Here is a 17,686-nt window from a genome sequence, read left to right as displayed (position 1 = left end):
TTGATAATATTACGTTCATTATCAACCCTTGTGATGTAACGTTACTTCTGAGGAGCCTTTAAGACGTCCAGTGTAAATATTTGAATGTTCGTCAAGGACCTATCTATGCCTGTAAATATAGTAACAAAGCCGGATTATTTGTGAGACCAAATCTAAATTTATCATCAGTTTAAGCGTCTTCATGACACAGACATCAACAATGGCTGTAAGTAGAACGTAATTTAGATTTTGGCCTACAAATATCAACAAATAACTCATGTATTGTGTACATATACCTACTCTAATTATTTAGAAAATTTAAAGTCCGACTTTTCAATTATATTTAGATGAATTTTGTCCTTATGTGGATCTATGGCCTTAATATTACCCTGGTCACTGGTGCCGTCAGCTGACCGTATGGTAGTGGTAGTACTAGCGGTAGCCTATAAGCTAGTAGACAGGGATGATGTCAGGACCAGAGAAAGCTCGTGCTTGTATATTAGGCCGTTTTTGTTCATCATGGTCGAAACGGTTAGACCAGAGTTGTTCGTTAATGAAATAAGGACGGACCCGGTTGGGGTATTTACCGAAACGGACCGAAACGGAGATGGAATTACCGAAACGGAGGAAAATGGGGCTTAAATTAGCATTCTTTTCAGAGAACGGACCCGAATATATGTTCTACAGTGCCTAACTGTGTCATATGTAAAATATCGGGGGTTTATTTGACCGAGAAGTATTTTAATTCGATTTTTTAATCATTCGCGATTAGCGGCCCGATTGTCGTCCGGGTTGCATTACCGAAATGGCCGATAATGGACCCGAAATCGATATTTTTACAAGAGAATGGACCCAATAGAATAATATTTGGTGTGTATAGATGTCAGAGGTAAAATATGTTTTATTTCTTTTGCCTAGAAGTATTTGAAAATAATTATTAAAATACCCGATTGATGGCCCAATTTTCGATTGAGGCGAACTACCGAAATGGAATTAAATTTACCTGAAATTATCTGTTTTTGAAGAGAAAGGGCCCAAAATATTATTCTTCAGTAGATAATTGAATAATGTATGAAATATTAGGGGTTTATGTGACCTGGAAATGTTTTAATTTATTTTTTTTAAACCTCGCGATTTCACATTCAGATTGTAAACAGAGTCGCTCGCATAGGGCGTGAGTAAAAGAAAGAGCCGGAAAACGGAAATCCGGATTATGTAAACACATGCAAAAATACTTATAAATTTAGTTATAATTAATAAAAGGATTTCTTGTTCTTTATAGGTTCTTTAACTATAGAAATACCGTGTTTTATTCTCTAAGTTGTTCTTTATAGGTTTTTTAACTATAGAAATACCGTGTTTGATTCTCTAAGTAAAATTGTTGTGGAACCTTTGGTAATTTTTAAAACAATTTATTTTAACAACTTATAAAAATAGTGATTTTTTATTCTCACCAATCCATATTTCAAACTTGAAGTAATTAATTAATTGAATTGAGTCAAGGCAATGAATTAATATTTTTTCTTATTATTTTTTTAATAAACTGCAAAAAAGTGTCCAGATGACTTTTTGTGCCATGCTGTCACAAAATTTCCATTATAATTCTAAAATCAAAAATTAACATAAAAATATGATAGCCTGTCAAAAAAAGCGAGTGTATACATACGTAGTCTACAGTAATCCCAATCATGTCAGTGGATAGTGGTACATATGCATATTACTGTTATATGAACAGATCTTTTTTCTTATAATTTTAGAATGATCGAATGTTATCAAATTTAGATTAAGTCTCATCAAGAACAATAAGTGGATTATTATAATTGAATTCTAAATGAAATCAACATGTCAGTGTAACTTCAGTAAAAATTCATTATTGTTAAAAATCGGATCCATGAATAATATCTATTCTAAAAAAATCAACAGAATATTCATAATCCATCAGCTGTATACATGTATATAACAAGATATCCCAGAGGGATCTACGCATCAACCATTGAGATTGATCTCTTTTCTACTTTTCCATTCTTTCCCCTCTTACTTTAATTCTTTTAATTATATGGGAAACCTACATATGAAGTCTAAGTTAGATCTTAAGAAAAACTTTTGGAAAAGTATCAATAACAGATTTAACTGTCGATACGTATGGTGGGCTAGTGGCTGCCTTTAAGACATTTTGTTTTCCTGATCAGACTCAAAGATAAATAGGTAAAAGTAGGGATCAAGGGAATTTGTTAGGCAGTACTTTTCAAAAAATGGGAATTATAAGGAATTGTTTATGTACTTCCATCTGATGATGGTGAGCAAAAATCTTTATTCTGTAGGTTTTCTTTTTTGTATGAATAAATTACTTAAAACATTCTGTCTTTTTTAAGTTATAGGAAATATCTAGCTACTTCTAACTAAGTGTATAAGTAGTGATGATATGATGATTAGATATACTTGATTAACTAGTTGTTTTACATAAGATGATCTGATATTAGTTTTTTGGTCGCTTTCGGGTCCTTTAATCACTTTAAGTCCCTGAGAATCATTCAGGTGTCTTAATTGGGACAAAACAACTATTATTGATTTTTGCTATACTGTATCTATATCTTAATTTATTTTGAAAGATATAAATATCTTGTGTCATTTGTACAACCCTTAATCATGTTGTAAAGATTTTTAATATTTACTTGTCATTTTCAGAAAGGTGTGTACGTATACTCTGTAGGATCATGCAGATATTGTTAGAAACATTGGAAACCTAGCAACCAAACACATTATTTTAATGATTTCCTTATAAAACATGTATACTGTGCTGCTTTAAAATTCATGTGCTGCTTTAAAATTCAGTAATCAACAGAAAAGTTGTTGAATTGAATTGAATTGAAAACCTTTTGGCTTTTAGAAATCTTATTAACTTTCATTCACACACATTTCATAATTAAGATACCTTATAATTGAGTGTAGAAAAAAATCAGGAAAGCTTATCATTGAAAACAAAATCTCTTTAAGTTTGTACAATAAATTATGATGTTTTCCACAAACTTACTCACGTTTTCTGTCATATATGTTGCATACTTCAATTAATGAATACAAAAAAAATTGCAGTGTCTCAAATTATAATATAATTAGTACCCAACCATGCAAACATGTTGCTCTGTGTTGTATTAATTTTAATTTTAAGAATGATTAAAATCAAAGAAACAATATAAAAACAAATTATACCTGTGGCTGTGCAAACATGGGCATTTCACTGTTGATACACCTGAAGCCATTAATGATATATTTCTTTTCAGGAGAATACAATATCAATGAAAAACCTACCAAATACCTGTGTAACAACTTATTGTTTATGTAACAGTTCAAGTAGTTGTTTGAACCTTGGGACTAGTTGATAACATTGCAGAATCCACTGATGACTGAAGTCACTTATACAAAATACATGTATGTATATATGTAGCACTAAAAAATCAATAAAAAAATAAATATCATTTTTTTTTTATGAAGGGGCTTTTGTCCACTTTTTGATTAGTGTGAAGGGGCTTTTGTCCTAGGGGCTAATGTCCGGAGGGGCTAATGGCAGGGGGGGGGGGGGGGGGGGGGGCACCCGAGTCCGCAAAGACAAAAATACAATGTACATTAATTTCCAATTAAGATATTTTTAAAATCTATTTGTATTTTTAATAAATAGTTGGGTTGATTGGCATATAGTTACATTTTCTTGATGAGAAAGTTCATTTTTTCCGAATAGCAGAAGTTGCAGGTCTAGTGGGATGAAATAATTTAGATCACGAAACAGTTGCAAACGCTGAACAGAGTAATTATTACATTCAAAAAAGAAATGATATGCATCTTCAACAGGGTGTCCACATTGGCAGTGTTTAAAATTAATCAAATTTGCATGAAATAAATTGTTGTTAAGAGTACTAGATCTGTTTCTTAATCTTGCATGCATAATGTTATGTTTTCTGTCACCAATTTGATAGTAGAAGGGAACTTTTGTGTCTGTAAAATTTTGAAGAGAATGTTTAAAGGCCGAGTACGTAACACTTTGTCGGATTTCGTTATCTAAATGATTCCATAGTTGGATAGTAGAGGGAAAGAAAGATGAATTAGTAAGATGTAAACGGTAATTTGGTAACGAGTAATTATTGGCATTTCTAAGGTTATATTGAGAGTTTTCTGATACTAATGGTGGAAGAAGTGATGTTAGGTAATTTGGAGATAATTTATGTTTAATTTTATAAAAAAGCTGCAATTTTCGCCTAGAGCGTCTAATAGCAAGAGGTTCTAAACCACTTTCAGAATATAATGGCTGTATACTAGTGTAAGATGGTAATCCCGTAATCACACGTGCAGCTTCTAGTTGAAGTTTTTCTAGTTTATCTGAGTCACCGAGACTACACCCATCCCATACCTCACAACAATATTCTAATAATGGTATAATATACGAAGTATATATTCTATATAAAGTGTGGCGATTTAATATATATTTAAGTTTACGCAAAACACTTATCTGTTTCGATACCTTTTTACAAATACCATCAATATGACTGGTCCATTTACAATTTCCGTCCAATATAACTCCCAAGTGCCTATGATTTTCTACGAAGTTCACACTAACATTATCAAATTTAATATCAATTACATAATCTAGCTCAGAATTATGGATAAGCAGTGCCTCTGTTTTGGAAGGATTAAACTTTACTAACCATTTATTTGCCCAATTTTGAATGTGCTCTAAATCGTTGTTGATTACAGATTCAACATTTTGAGGGGATGGATTTGAATATAATAATGACGTATCGTCTGCAAACAACTTTGAAAGACTTTGTAGATTATCGGAAATGTCATTAATGTATAAAATAAATAACAAGGGACCAAGTACAGAACCTTGTGGAACGCCAGCGTTAGTAGTTTTAACAAGTGATTTAGAGTCACCCACACAAACTTGTTGTTAAACATTCTCATTATGATGAGCAAATTCACACACATGAAATTGTATAATGCAAAAATAAGAATTTACATTGCATGATAATACCTATTACCCAATATGCAAGAAATAGCGAGTGCAGGACAAAGAAGATTATGATCATTTCCATTTTTATGACATTGCTATATATTATTACCTTAACTTGGTGAAGAGTATATGATTATGAACATTATATAGTTAACTACTTAATTGGATCCAATTTCTGTATGAATTACTTACTTGACAATATGAATTTGCGATACGTAAATTTTACATATTACTCCACATCACCCTTTTAGCCAACTAATACTTTCAGATATGAAAGTTATTTCTAAAATATTTGAAGATTAATTTTTCACACCTTGGGAGATGATTGACATCCCTGTGTAACTTGCACTAATTGACCAGTGTATTGAAAGATCCCCTTAGGCTATAACTGAACTGTCAAGGTGTAACACACCTGTGTTGAAGGTGGAGAGAGAGAGAGAGATTGGGGGGGGGGGGGGGGGGGGTCCTATAACCTCTTTTTTTCACCTGTGAGATATATTTAAGAGTTAATTTCCTAAGATTTAAATATAACAGGTATAAATTAAATCTTAAACTGTTCATTAAACATCAGTATAAAACTCAAAAGTTGAGTATGAATTAAAAATAAATATTGTATCAGGTACTGAGCTTGTTATTCTTCTTTTGTGCCTTGTGCAATTAATATTAAGTACATTAAATAATTCATAATAACATTAAAATATTACATAAGCAATATTAAAAACAAATGTTATTTTGATTATGGCACATTTCACCAAAATAAGAATATATCTTATAAACCCATGATAAACCTTAAATTATATATATATAATAAACCACAATATTCCAAAATATTTTAATTTAAAAAAAAGAAATAAAAAACTGATAAGAGGGCGTCATATAAGCAAAATATTTTATGTATATTCCATGGAGGCCCTAAAAAAGTTCAAGGAGAATAAGACCATCAGTTGTGTATTCAGATGGGCTTCTAAATTTCAAACTTGCCACGGTGAAGATATGATTAAAATTATGGTCCATAAGGTGGTTTGAATTCATAAGAAAACTTCAAGAGATTCTACTTCAAGTGTACTAAACATGTATGTTTAATGTTTTCCATTATTAATATGCTTTTTCCTTGTGAAGTAGGCATGTCATATGCTTCAGTGAGATAGCACTTTAAATCTGCAAAAGTTCCGGCCTATCACAAGGAGACTTAACACGAACATACCACAGCCTCCCATAACACACATACGCACTCACCACACGCATACATACCACATGCACAGGAGGCCGTCCTTAAATGACCTTAGATGTTAATAGGACGTTAAACAAAATAAACCAAACCAAACCAATCATCTAAATACAAAATAAAATCAAAGCGAACACAATATTCAATACATGAATTTTATTCAATTTTATTTGAGAGATTGCATTTTGCCTCAATTACTTATAATATTCAGACCTTTTCTATAATTAACTGAAATAAAACATAAATATCCATAGGTTTTTAAAAGATTCGTTTGGTGTTTGTTATGATATTAAAACTGATTATTAAGCAAAAATATACACCGTATAACACGCATAAAAAAAATTTACAGCATAAATGAACACTTTTAGTTCATTTATAATAAACTCCTGAAGTGAAGCTTTCATCAATATGAGATATTTTAGTCGGACCAAAGTAACACTAAAAGTCTTTAACTTTTTTTTTTGCATATTTTGACACTGTTGTAGATTTATAAATTTGAATTAACCATTTACATGTTTCCAACAAGGAATTTTTCTTAAGTCTACACTTGCATTGATTTCAGTCAGTGATAGGATGATGATATTTCGACCCAATATTTTTTAGATTAAAAATCAATTTTATGAAGTCAAAATTTACAGGTTTATAATTTTTTATTATATGGTACAGAATGTAATGATAATTGTACAAATATATCATAAATTATCACTTAGTCAAGTAAAATGATATTAGTTATAATCCTGAATATTTTAATATACACTGTAATTCAAACATACTCATTTGATGATGAGAAAATTACAACTCTTTATTCCCAGACTCTTAAACTCTTAAATAGTATGCAAAAGTCCTTAGATATTGGATGGATCCTGCATTCAAAACCCAATTCTTCACAAATCTTTACCAATAAGTTAAAACTCTTAATTCTTGAACCCATAGACCTTAATTTTTAACTTGTTAAACTTTTAAAATTTTAGTTCCTTATTTGAGATGCCTCAATATCTAAATTAATGAACATATTGTTTTAATTCGTGAATATTTAAAGAAAATTCAGATACCACAAAATGTAATGATAATTGTACAAATATATCATAAATTATCATTAAGTCAAATAAAATGTTAATAGTCAAAATCCTGATATTTTAAGATTATTCAAACATACTCATTTGATGATGAGGAAATTTAAATGTCATCACTTGATGATTTATGATTAAAATTCTTAATTTTCAGACACTTAAATTCTTAAATCTTAAACAAAATAAACTGATTTTGGACAGATGATGCAGGTGTAGAAGAAATGACAGTCATGGAATCTGCTGCAAAACATCTTATAGGTTGATCATACTATTTATTAAATTCCTGAATGTTTAAAAAAAAAATCAAACATCATTTGATGATCAAAAATTCAAACTCTTATTTCCTTAGGCACTTATATACTCCTAACGTTGGAAGGATCCTGTCGACAAATCAGAAAACCTTAAATCCTAATATTGGATTGATCATGCCATTTATTAAATTTAGAATTTTTCACTCATAATCCCATAAATATTAGACTTTTAACTGCTAATATTGGACTGAGGAAAGGAAATTCTTCCTCTTCTTCTTTTTCTTCTTCTTGACTTCTTTTTCTTCTTCTTCCATAAAGTAGAGGGATACAAATCCTTAATGGCTGTCGAATGAGCATATCTTACATAATGAAGGGGGTATACAAATTCTACAGCTACGGTATATATATATATATTGGGCATATCTTACAGAAGTTAGGGGGATACAAATCCTATGGCTATAGAAAAGAGCATTTCATATGATAAATTTGAATAGAATTTACTGATTTTCTTGGATATCTTTACCTCTGTATTTTCTGCATGTTATAGCAAATGCATGTAATAGCAAAGAAAGTAAGACAATTTGCAGATATCTACCATATATAAGGAATAAAGAAATCAGAGTGTTTCATAACATATGATATAAGTTATAGTTTTTAGGTCAGGTCAGGATGACCTATGGCATGTATCATGCTCCATCCATGGTCCACCGTTAGACTTTTTCTTTCAAAACCCTACTCCTCCTTAACCCCAAAGTGTTTTATTTCCAAAAACACCATTGGGGAAGGACAGTTATATCTTATATAAATGAGGCTAGAGGGTTAAGGCCCCAAAAGGGAAACTTTGCTGTTATTTTGGTTTAAAACCCTACTCCTTTTTTTTTACCATTATGCTACATGTATATTTTCAACTAAAGACATCTTACTCTTTAGCAGTTTTATAGAAGATTACATTACTTTCATCAAAACCAGTTTTCCTTGGGAATACGTATTTACAATAACCATTTAAATAAAATTCACCTTTTTCGAATAACCAGCATCCACTTAAACATATATTGTAATAATATTGTAAGATCCGTCTGATATTGAACCAATAAATACCATTCAATAGTGGATGCCAAGATCCCTCTCGGATCTTGTTATCTTATTAGAATAACACTATATGTCAGATAATTAAGTAACAACATTTTATTTCAGAATACATGTACTGGGATTACCAGGAATCTCTGTTAAAGAACAACAAGCAAGAGCAGAGGAAATAGAGCTGCTGATTTTTTTTAATTATTGATAGATCTTTTTAATTTAATTCATTTTTTTAAAGTGCTTGTTGGTATATTACATTTGCAGTGAAATATGAGTATACAGACATGTTTGCGTGAAATATTTTTTTGAAATCTCTATTGTATTTTATTCCAATTATGGGTTTTATGCTTTAACTGTGCTTGTTTTAAAATCAGTTATACAATATATATTACATTATTTGTTCACACAAAAAGTTGATTTATTTTTTTCATAAGTGTTTAAGCTTTTAACATATTTTGAGAGGAATATTTTCTTTCATCCTATGTTAACTATATAAGGCTAACTGCATGTTAGAAGCATTGTTTTCTTGTGTAACTGTTATATATATATTCCAATGAAATTTACATTATAACTTTTTCTCTTTGTGCTTATCACTTTGTCCATGCATACCTATACAACTGATATGCAAAATACAGTGCTTGCTTTAAATTTGCAGTATTACAGTGCTAAATTCATTAGTTATAGAACACATATTTTATTATCTGTTTACACTTAAGATTTATTTGAGTGATTTTCCATTAGTGGGTGAAGTTTTCAAAAAATGATATCTCACAAGGGAAACATTTATTCTATAACTTTGACTTGTTTCATATTGCCAACTGTTTATTTCATGTCTTTGCCTTTGAGCTCAATAAAATGTGAAAAGTAATTATTTGTCTTATCTTGTTGAGGTTTCAATTATTTGGATTATAAACAATGGTTAAAGCACTAAGTTTAATTTTGTTTTCGAAAGATAATTAAAAACATAAATGCTCATGTATTATGCTTCATGTTTCATTTCATTAATGAAAACTGTTTAAGAATTTGAATCAAAATTTTTACCAAAGATAGGTCTGAACAACAATGTCTTCTAGTGATCATCATGGGAATGAAAGCGACAAGATTTATAATTATGAATGTCATATTGATATCTTCAACACAATTATTATGGCACGTTTGACCGACGTGGCTGCTGAATCTATCTGCATAAACTATAAACATCGGAACCATACAGAGATGAGCAGCTTTTGCACTGACATCAAGAGTAGCAAGGGATGGCACACATCGAATGTCATATAATGTTGCATTGAAATTCTTATGAGTGGTTATAACCCTCACCTTTAATTACACTACAAAGTTAAATATTTAAAAGTTTTAAAGAAATCATTTGAAACATGTTGGAGGTCTCCAGACAAAAGTCAAATACTGAAATAAACAATGTGCAGTAGATTGCAAAAATGGTCAAATCAAATTTTTTTTCATGGAAACATAATTTGATAATAAAGCCTTACCAATTTCCCAATAAGTATAGAACGACAACACAATATACAATGTATATCATAATAATCTCATCAAATGTTCTGTAGGCCAAGAACTGTTGTAAAAAAACATAACTTCTCCCGCAAATGTTTGTCAATTAATTATTAAAATATTGGATAAATAAGATTTATATTGTGTACTGTACTTGATGGAATTAATTTGTGTTACTCACCCTGAACTGACATCATTCATAAATAGCTAAAAAATCTCCGATATCTTCAATAACACAAAAATGTTGAAGTCCAAATCATGTGATAAAGCAGGTGGAAGTTGTTGTTTTTTTTTGTTGTTTTTTTTTTTTTAATAAAGAAGCTGTCCGTTTCGTTTTTAATATATCCGGATTTCTGTTTTCCGGCTCCTTTTTTATTCATGACCAATGCGTAAACGAAAATTAGGTCGTGGATCGGGTTTTTGGATAATTATTTTAAAATACTTCCAGAGAAAACATATCAAAAATATTTTTCACATGACTTCTGTATATACCAAAGAATACTTAATTGGGTCCATTATCCCGTAAAAATATCGGTTTCGGGTCCATTATCGGTCATTTCGGTAATTCAACTATGACGGCAATGGGGTCGTGGATCGGATATTTTGATAATTATTTTTAAATACTTTTAGGCAAAAGAAATAAAACATATTTTACCTCTGACATCTATACACACCAAATATTATTCTATTGGGTCCATTCTCTTGTAAAAATATCGATTTCGGGTCCATTATCGGCCATTTCGGTAATGCAACCCGGACGACAATCGGGCCGCTAATCGCGAATGATTAAAAAATCGAATTAAAATACTTCTCGGTCAAATAAACCCCCGATATTTTACATATGACACAGTTAGGCACTGTAGAACATATATTCGGGTCCGTTCTCTGAAAAGAATGCTAATTTAAGCCCCATTTCCCTCCGTTTCGGTAATTCCATCTCCGTTTCGGTCCGTTTCGGTAAATACCCCAACCCGGACGGACCTGGTGATAATTTGTTGTTTTCGGAGGAGCTTTGACAAAGACTTTCAAGGCCTGTATTAATATCTTATAGCCTGAGTTTCCTCGTCTGGTGTATAGGGTCAGAGCGACGTACAACTATATGAAAACATGGAACATATATGGATAAATGAGATATTTTTATTTACCCCCAAACACCCATTTAGTCCCACATCATCAGTGTTATATTCCGTCCGTGTAGACACTCTCTTTAAGCTGGTCAAAATTTCACCATGTTTTAAATTTTGAGGTAAATATATATCACATTTATCCATATATGTAGCACACTATGTGTTATGTCATGCCAGATTTTATTGTGTTTGTACAAAGATCTTAGCGACACCAAATGGTGTTGAAGAATTTTATGTTTTCATATACTTAGTAGTGCGCTCTTTCGGGGTGGATGGGTGATCATTTAAGATTTTTAGCAATTTTTTGCCTCTAAAGCAGCTTTGAAGTGTTCATAAGTTTTATAGTTAGATTGTGTCACAGTTTGTTCAAGTCTTAAACAAACACCCTTCTAGAAATACATATATAGTGTAAAATAGGTTTTTAGTTATGTCAGTAACTGTACATCTTGATAGTCTTAACTGTCTTCAAGGTTGATGATCTTGCATTTGATGGTGTATTATATTGAAGGTAATAAGTGGGTCAGTGGTGATGGCTTCAAGCTAAAGCTTTGTACAATTTTGTAAAGGATTAGCAATATGGGTCTTGCCTTCACTCCTTAGTGTTTTCACTAAGGTTTTGTCATCAAATCTGTAATTCTACTTTATCGACTGATGGCTGTAGTCACTGCAGACAAAACCAGCTGCTTGTGACAAATCCAGTTAGTACAATAAGATAAAGTCACAATAACATTTGTCTCCTTCATACCAATACAAAGTTCAGAAAAGCTTCATTGTTGTTGATGGGATCTAGTAAAATAGTATAGAATTGGTACTTTTAGAATACAGTTATCACTTCAATGTTGCATAGAAACATGTGTTCATGGTATTTTATCTCTTTCAACTTAAACATAATATTCAACCATGTTATATTGTAATTCCTCATTAGTTTCAAACTTTAAATCAATATTAGATTATAATGTATTTTTCAGTCATTAACAATACAAACAGAACCATCAAGTAGCAAGGGAAGTTCATCGAAGAGTAGTCGATTAGACCGATTGAAAAATTTGGAATTACGCATGGTGAGTACATATGTATTGGAATATTATCTATATTTCATAAAATCTATTTTTATTCACTATATATATACAATCATGTACACAGTGTAAAATGATACTTCTGCAACATTCTGCTTTCTAACTGAATATTATGGAAGGTGGGATTGCTACAAATTGTATAATTGTTTACAGAATGAAGCCAGAAAGCTGAATCACAAAGAAGTTGTTGAAGAGGACAGAAGAAAGAAACTTCCTGCAAATTTTGAACAAAAGAGAAAACGGATAGAGTGGGAAGAAGAGGAAGAAAAAAAGAGAAAGGTGACATATTTGAACAGTTGTATGATATATGACTAGTGTAACAGTGTATGAGATTTAGTTTTCAGTTACTAGAGCTGTTTCAATATCATTTAAGTGTCTGTTTCCATATCAATTTCAGTTTTTTACAACATCATTATAGTTATTTGGAAATAGCTATAGCCTTCTTACACTGATCATATTAGCACAGTCCCAAGGACCATAGCATACTGAACATGTATGCACCATGGCATCAACATCATGCTAGGCATGAAGAAACAAATACAATTCTGTTTCCAGTATTAGAGAAAATGGAGAAGAATAGCAATATAGGAATGGTTTGCTGTGAATCCCAAGATAAGCACTGCATGCCATCCATGTATAATGCATAATTTTTCATACATTTGGCAATTGCATTAAGTTATCATATAATTTGCAGTCAGTAAACAGTGTCTGTTTACATCTTATTATTAGTCCCCTGCTGAGAACCGTGAGAACTATAGTTTTGTGTTGTGTCTTGCTGCCCTTCCACACATCTTGTCTATATCTTACAATATATATATAGCTACTTGACACTGAAATTTCATGCTTGTTGCTCGGGTTCTCAGAGATGAGGTGATGTGTTATGTGTCAAAAGTAGGTCACTCTCACCTACAATTTGACCTGTGACCTACATCATAGAAAAAGTTTGTTCAAGTTCTATCAAATTCATATTGACCTATACAAGTATTTTGACTTTTGACCAACATCAAAGGAAACATCTGTCAGGACTGAAGGTCAAAGAACAAGCTTGTCTATTACGGATTTATCAGCTGTGCATTCTTGACATATGATTTCACATCCAGTCGGGGACTGTTTGCTGAAGTTTTTTGTTATTTATTACATCATTCTCTAATCAATGTTTTAGTGTGCCATATCAATATCAGATATCTTATTTGCAAAATTAACACATCTAATAAACAAGTCATATAATATAATATTCATCTGTTAAACACCCAAAATTTATCTTTCAAAATATTAGTATTTTTGGATATGACTTAATTGAAAATAAAATTTGCAACAGTGCATAGTAATGAATGTTGTTACTGGACCAATACAAAATCAGTTGGAGCATATCTCAAAGTTTTGATATAATTGACAGCTAGGATTTGAAACATTACTTATCATATTTTGTCCTTTATAATAATGATCTTAATTTATAAAATTTGAATTTTCTAATTTTGAAATGATTCTGTAGGATGCTGAGGCCAAAGGAGAAGAATATGACAGAGTAAAATTGCTGGAGATTGGAGCTGACGAGGCAGAAAAATGGGAACGAAAAAAGAAAAAGAAGAATCCTGACCCAGGATTTTCTGGTTTGTTTTTGTACTTCTTGAAAATTTTGTTCTTACACCTGCCTGAAATATGTAGCTAGCTGCAATTTTCTTTAAACACAAATGTAATACAATGTATGTCCGTGTCGACCTTCAATGACAAGATCATTGCCCTCCATGACAGAAAAAGCTGTTGGATCAATTTTAGTATCCCGTCATAAGCTCTTTCTTATTTGATGTTTGTGTACAAGCAATATGACACATACTCTGTGAACAATACAATGGTGGTTGTGGGTTTTTCTTAAAAATAAAAGCACTTTTCAAAAACACAATGGTGGTGTTTAACTTTTGTCATGATGTATAGAGCAGTATTCTGATAGACTGCTGAATGCTGGTATGTACAGATATTCAGTTCTACCTGTTATTATACATGTGTCAGTTTAAATGACTCGATGAACAGTATAAAGCTATTCCAAATTTTATCATTGATTTAGCATCAAAAGACATTGGAATAATTAGTAGATATCAAATTCAATAATGAACTTTAAAAGTTCACCTAAAATTCTGTTTTAAAAACTTTTCATCAGGGTAGGATGGTTCCAGGTTTTGTTATCGCTGAGACATAAAACATACTTGATTTTTTTATTTAAGGATATGAAGCAGCAACACGTCGACAGTATGACAGACTCACTAAAAGTCTCAAACCGGACATGGACAACTACAGCAGACAGAAGGAAAAGCTGTAAGTACTATGTAAAGGGAGATAACTGGATAATTATTACTGATTCATCTGTGAATCCTTAAGGTGATGAAGTTAAGATATTATAAATCAGGAAAATGTTAGTTTGAAATTTGTATTAATAAGTAAGGAACACAAAAAGATTATTATTCAGGGGTTGTATTTGAAAGTTTTATTTTTACAACAGAGAAGAAGATTTCTATGCAACTGGTAACACACTGGGGCTTAATCAGCGCAAAGATCCTGAGGAGGCTGTGGACAGAATGGTGGACGATCTTGAGAAACAGTAAGTAGTGCCTGTATCTACTCAGCCAATGCTGTGCTTTGAATTCAAAATTTTGGATATTATTAGCTCGTTTGTCCAGGGGAGCTATTGCTACAAAACAGCGTCTGCACTGTCTGTAGACAGTTAAAGTTTTTATAAACCAGTGTTGTGTCATACTAATTAGAATACAGCTGAGGTATTTGACATGAATGTTCCTTGTGACAAGACCTTTCCATTGGTATTAGTACTACATATGCGGATTGGCTGACCTTGACCCTGATCTTTCATCCTCTTTTAAAAAACTTATTTTAATAATTCTGAATTTTAACCAACTCTGAAAGTGATGTTTTCTTCCGGCAACTCTTTTTATTTTCCTGTTTGTACTTAAAAGCACTAAATTTTTCAAACATTTTTCTCTTGATTTCTTCTAGGATTAAAAAGCGTGAGAAGTACAGTCGCCGCAGGACATTTGATGAAGACGCTGACATTGATTATATTAATGAGCGTAACATGAAGTTTAACAAGAAGTTGGAGAGATTCTATGGGACTTACACTGCTGAAATCAAACAGAACCTTGAGAGGGGAACAGCTGTCTGATCCAAATCTATACTACACGTACAAACAGACAATACAAATGTCAGTCGTTGTTTCTAATGCAGATAATCTGTGTTCTAGTTACAGAATATCTTCATCAAGATTTAGTCATACAGTACATATTTTCAAAATGTGTACATTGAGAAAGGAAAAGAAAGAAATGATTTATTAAAGCTACTTCAGATGATTGTCAAATGTATATCAACAAGACAGTTTTTAATGACTTTATCAGACTTTATCAGAAGGAAATAGATTCATCTAAACCAGTTCTTCAGTACAATGTATTATATCCTGTGTATTTATTCATAAAACTAATAATTTAGGAATGTGTTATTCACAATCTTAGTCTATAATTCATATTTTGTGGTTTCATGTATGTTGAAAATATAACAAAAATATTGTTCATTCTGCTAACTCTATTTACACTCCCAACTTAATAAACATGGGGTGTATAGTAATCACTGTTTGTGTATCTGTGAGTGAGTAAATGAGTGCATTTGTATGTGTATCCGGGCATGCACATATTTTTTCGTCTGTGAAAAGCCTGTTTACAAGATATCTACTATGTAATTAATCCATGGGAAGATAGATCATATTTACTCCATAACACACCATCAGATTCTCATGGAGTTAGATGTCAGTGGTCATCAGTCAGGATTAGAGGTCAAGGGTTGTACTTGACCACCTATAAGATGAAAAGTAAGGAATCCTCATGAATCCTGGGCATTTTTATTTCATGGAATGGGGGAAGGTGTATATATGTTAGCCCCTACTCACTGCTTTATAAAAAGTCTAATATCTAAGGTGGGGGGATGAATCTTTCAAGTTTTTGTTGGGTCTGTCCTCACCACATCTAGGGGCTATCTCATAAACTGTCAAAAAGATATTTTGGACAGCTCTGTTTGATTTCAAATTGTTCATATTTTATTTCTTTCTGTATTATATATTTACTCATATACTGTGTAAATAGTCTCGGACAGCTTAAATTGTGTTTGATGATGAACATGGATTTCCTTTCCTTTTGATTTCCTTATTTGAATCACCAAGGAGCTTGTCTTACCTACCGCATTCAACCATCATTTCACGATTGTTTGTCATTTCAGATGAGTTTTACCTATTTAACTAAATACGATTGATCTGTACATGTGAAGGGGTGTTCATTCCTTGGTATTTAGGTAGTACATTTTGTGTCAAGGCTACGGGGAATTTTCAATTCTATACATTACTATTGAAAAAATCTTGGTATGTGGTCGACTGCCAGGAAATGTTTGTTCACAGTAGTGATCGGCTGATGGTGTAGTTACAATGACCTTACTTTATAAATGGCCATAGTTAAAAGGTCCTATCTGTAGACAGTATATACTAACAGTCTGTAGGGTATACCATATTGGTGACCACTATACGTATCACTGTATACATATATTGTATATTTAAAAGATAAAATCAAAGCGACAGTTGTGTTTTGCTAAGGTTTAAAAAGATAAATCAACATGCTAGTCGTTATATCACTGTACATGTATATACTGCTTACAGTAGGGCTGTTTTATCTAGGGTAAATTAATGCATTTTAACACTTATGTGATGTAAAAGGATATGATAGCATTGAGTATTAAAAGATTTTAAGATAATCATGTGTAGTGTACTGTTATGTGTATTTATTCTATACCAAACTATTTTCAATTCAGTGCTAATTGGAAACATCATATTTCACTTTGATAGCGTTTTGTTGTTGACTAATAAAACGTGGTTGCAAATGTGCTATAGTGTATATATCATAATTATAATCATAAATATTGGTAATAATATCTTTCAATTATAACTGCAGAAATGTAATAATTGTTATAAATATATATATTTCGTTCTTTAGAATGACGTTATAATCACTAGTGAACTTATGTGAATGGTCCATCATTACATGAAATCAGAGACTTGTATATCGTATATGCGTCTCTGATGAAATAGAACGCTATATAGTATCCTCATGTTAATAATCTGGACAATGTCAGGGATCAAATATGTAGAAAACCCTTTGATAATCCTCTATAGATATTTAGCCAGTACGTACTCAGGATAGAGTGTTATAAAAACTGGCCTTGACTTATTATCTTAACTAATAAATCTGTAAATGCTGGGGTTCCAAATCTGTATCAATGCTATTTACTAGAAAAAGAGATACTGAGATTGTATGGAACAATCTTAGA

General features: G+C 31.6%; 1 protein-coding gene across 1 annotated transcript; it reads left to right on the top strand.

The window, feature by feature from the left end:
- The first annotated feature begins 117 nt into the window (after positions 1 to 117).
- Positions 118 to 17,118, top strand: LOC117327950 (pre-mRNA-splicing factor SYF2-like). The gene is made up of 7 exons (XM_033885208.1): positions 118 to 205; positions 12,212 to 12,304; positions 12,473 to 12,598; positions 13,812 to 13,929; positions 14,539 to 14,629; positions 14,814 to 14,912; positions 15,323 to 17,118. The coding sequence occupies exons 1-7, from the start codon at positions 182 to 184 to the stop codon at positions 15,486 to 15,488; spliced, it is 717 nt and encodes a 238-aa protein (XP_033741099.1). The 5' UTR covers positions 118 to 181; the 3' UTR covers positions 15,489 to 17,118.
- Positions 17,119 to 17,686: the final 568 nt, after the last annotated feature.

Source organism: Pecten maximus, chromosome 5, assembly GCF_902652985.1.
Source record: "Pecten maximus chromosome 5, xPecMax1.1, whole genome shotgun sequence".
NCBI classification, from domain to species: Eukaryota; Metazoa; Mollusca; class Bivalvia; order Pectinida; family Pectinidae; genus Pecten; species Pecten maximus.
This window is presented reverse-complemented; position numbering and strand designations above follow the sequence as displayed.

Bases quoted from the DNA above. Each gene is read 5' to 3' on its own strand.
- LOC117327950 (XM_033885208.1), top strand. From the start codon at position 182: ATGACACAGACATCAACAATGGCT. The intron at 12,305-12,472 runs GTGAGTACATAT...AATTGTTTACAG, and splicing joins AAAATTTGGAATTACGCATG to AATGAAGCCAGAAAGCTGAA. The intron at 12,599-13,811 runs GTGACATATTTG...ATGATTCTGTAG, and splicing joins AGGAAGAAAAAAAGAGAAAG to GATGCTGAGGCCAAAGGAGA.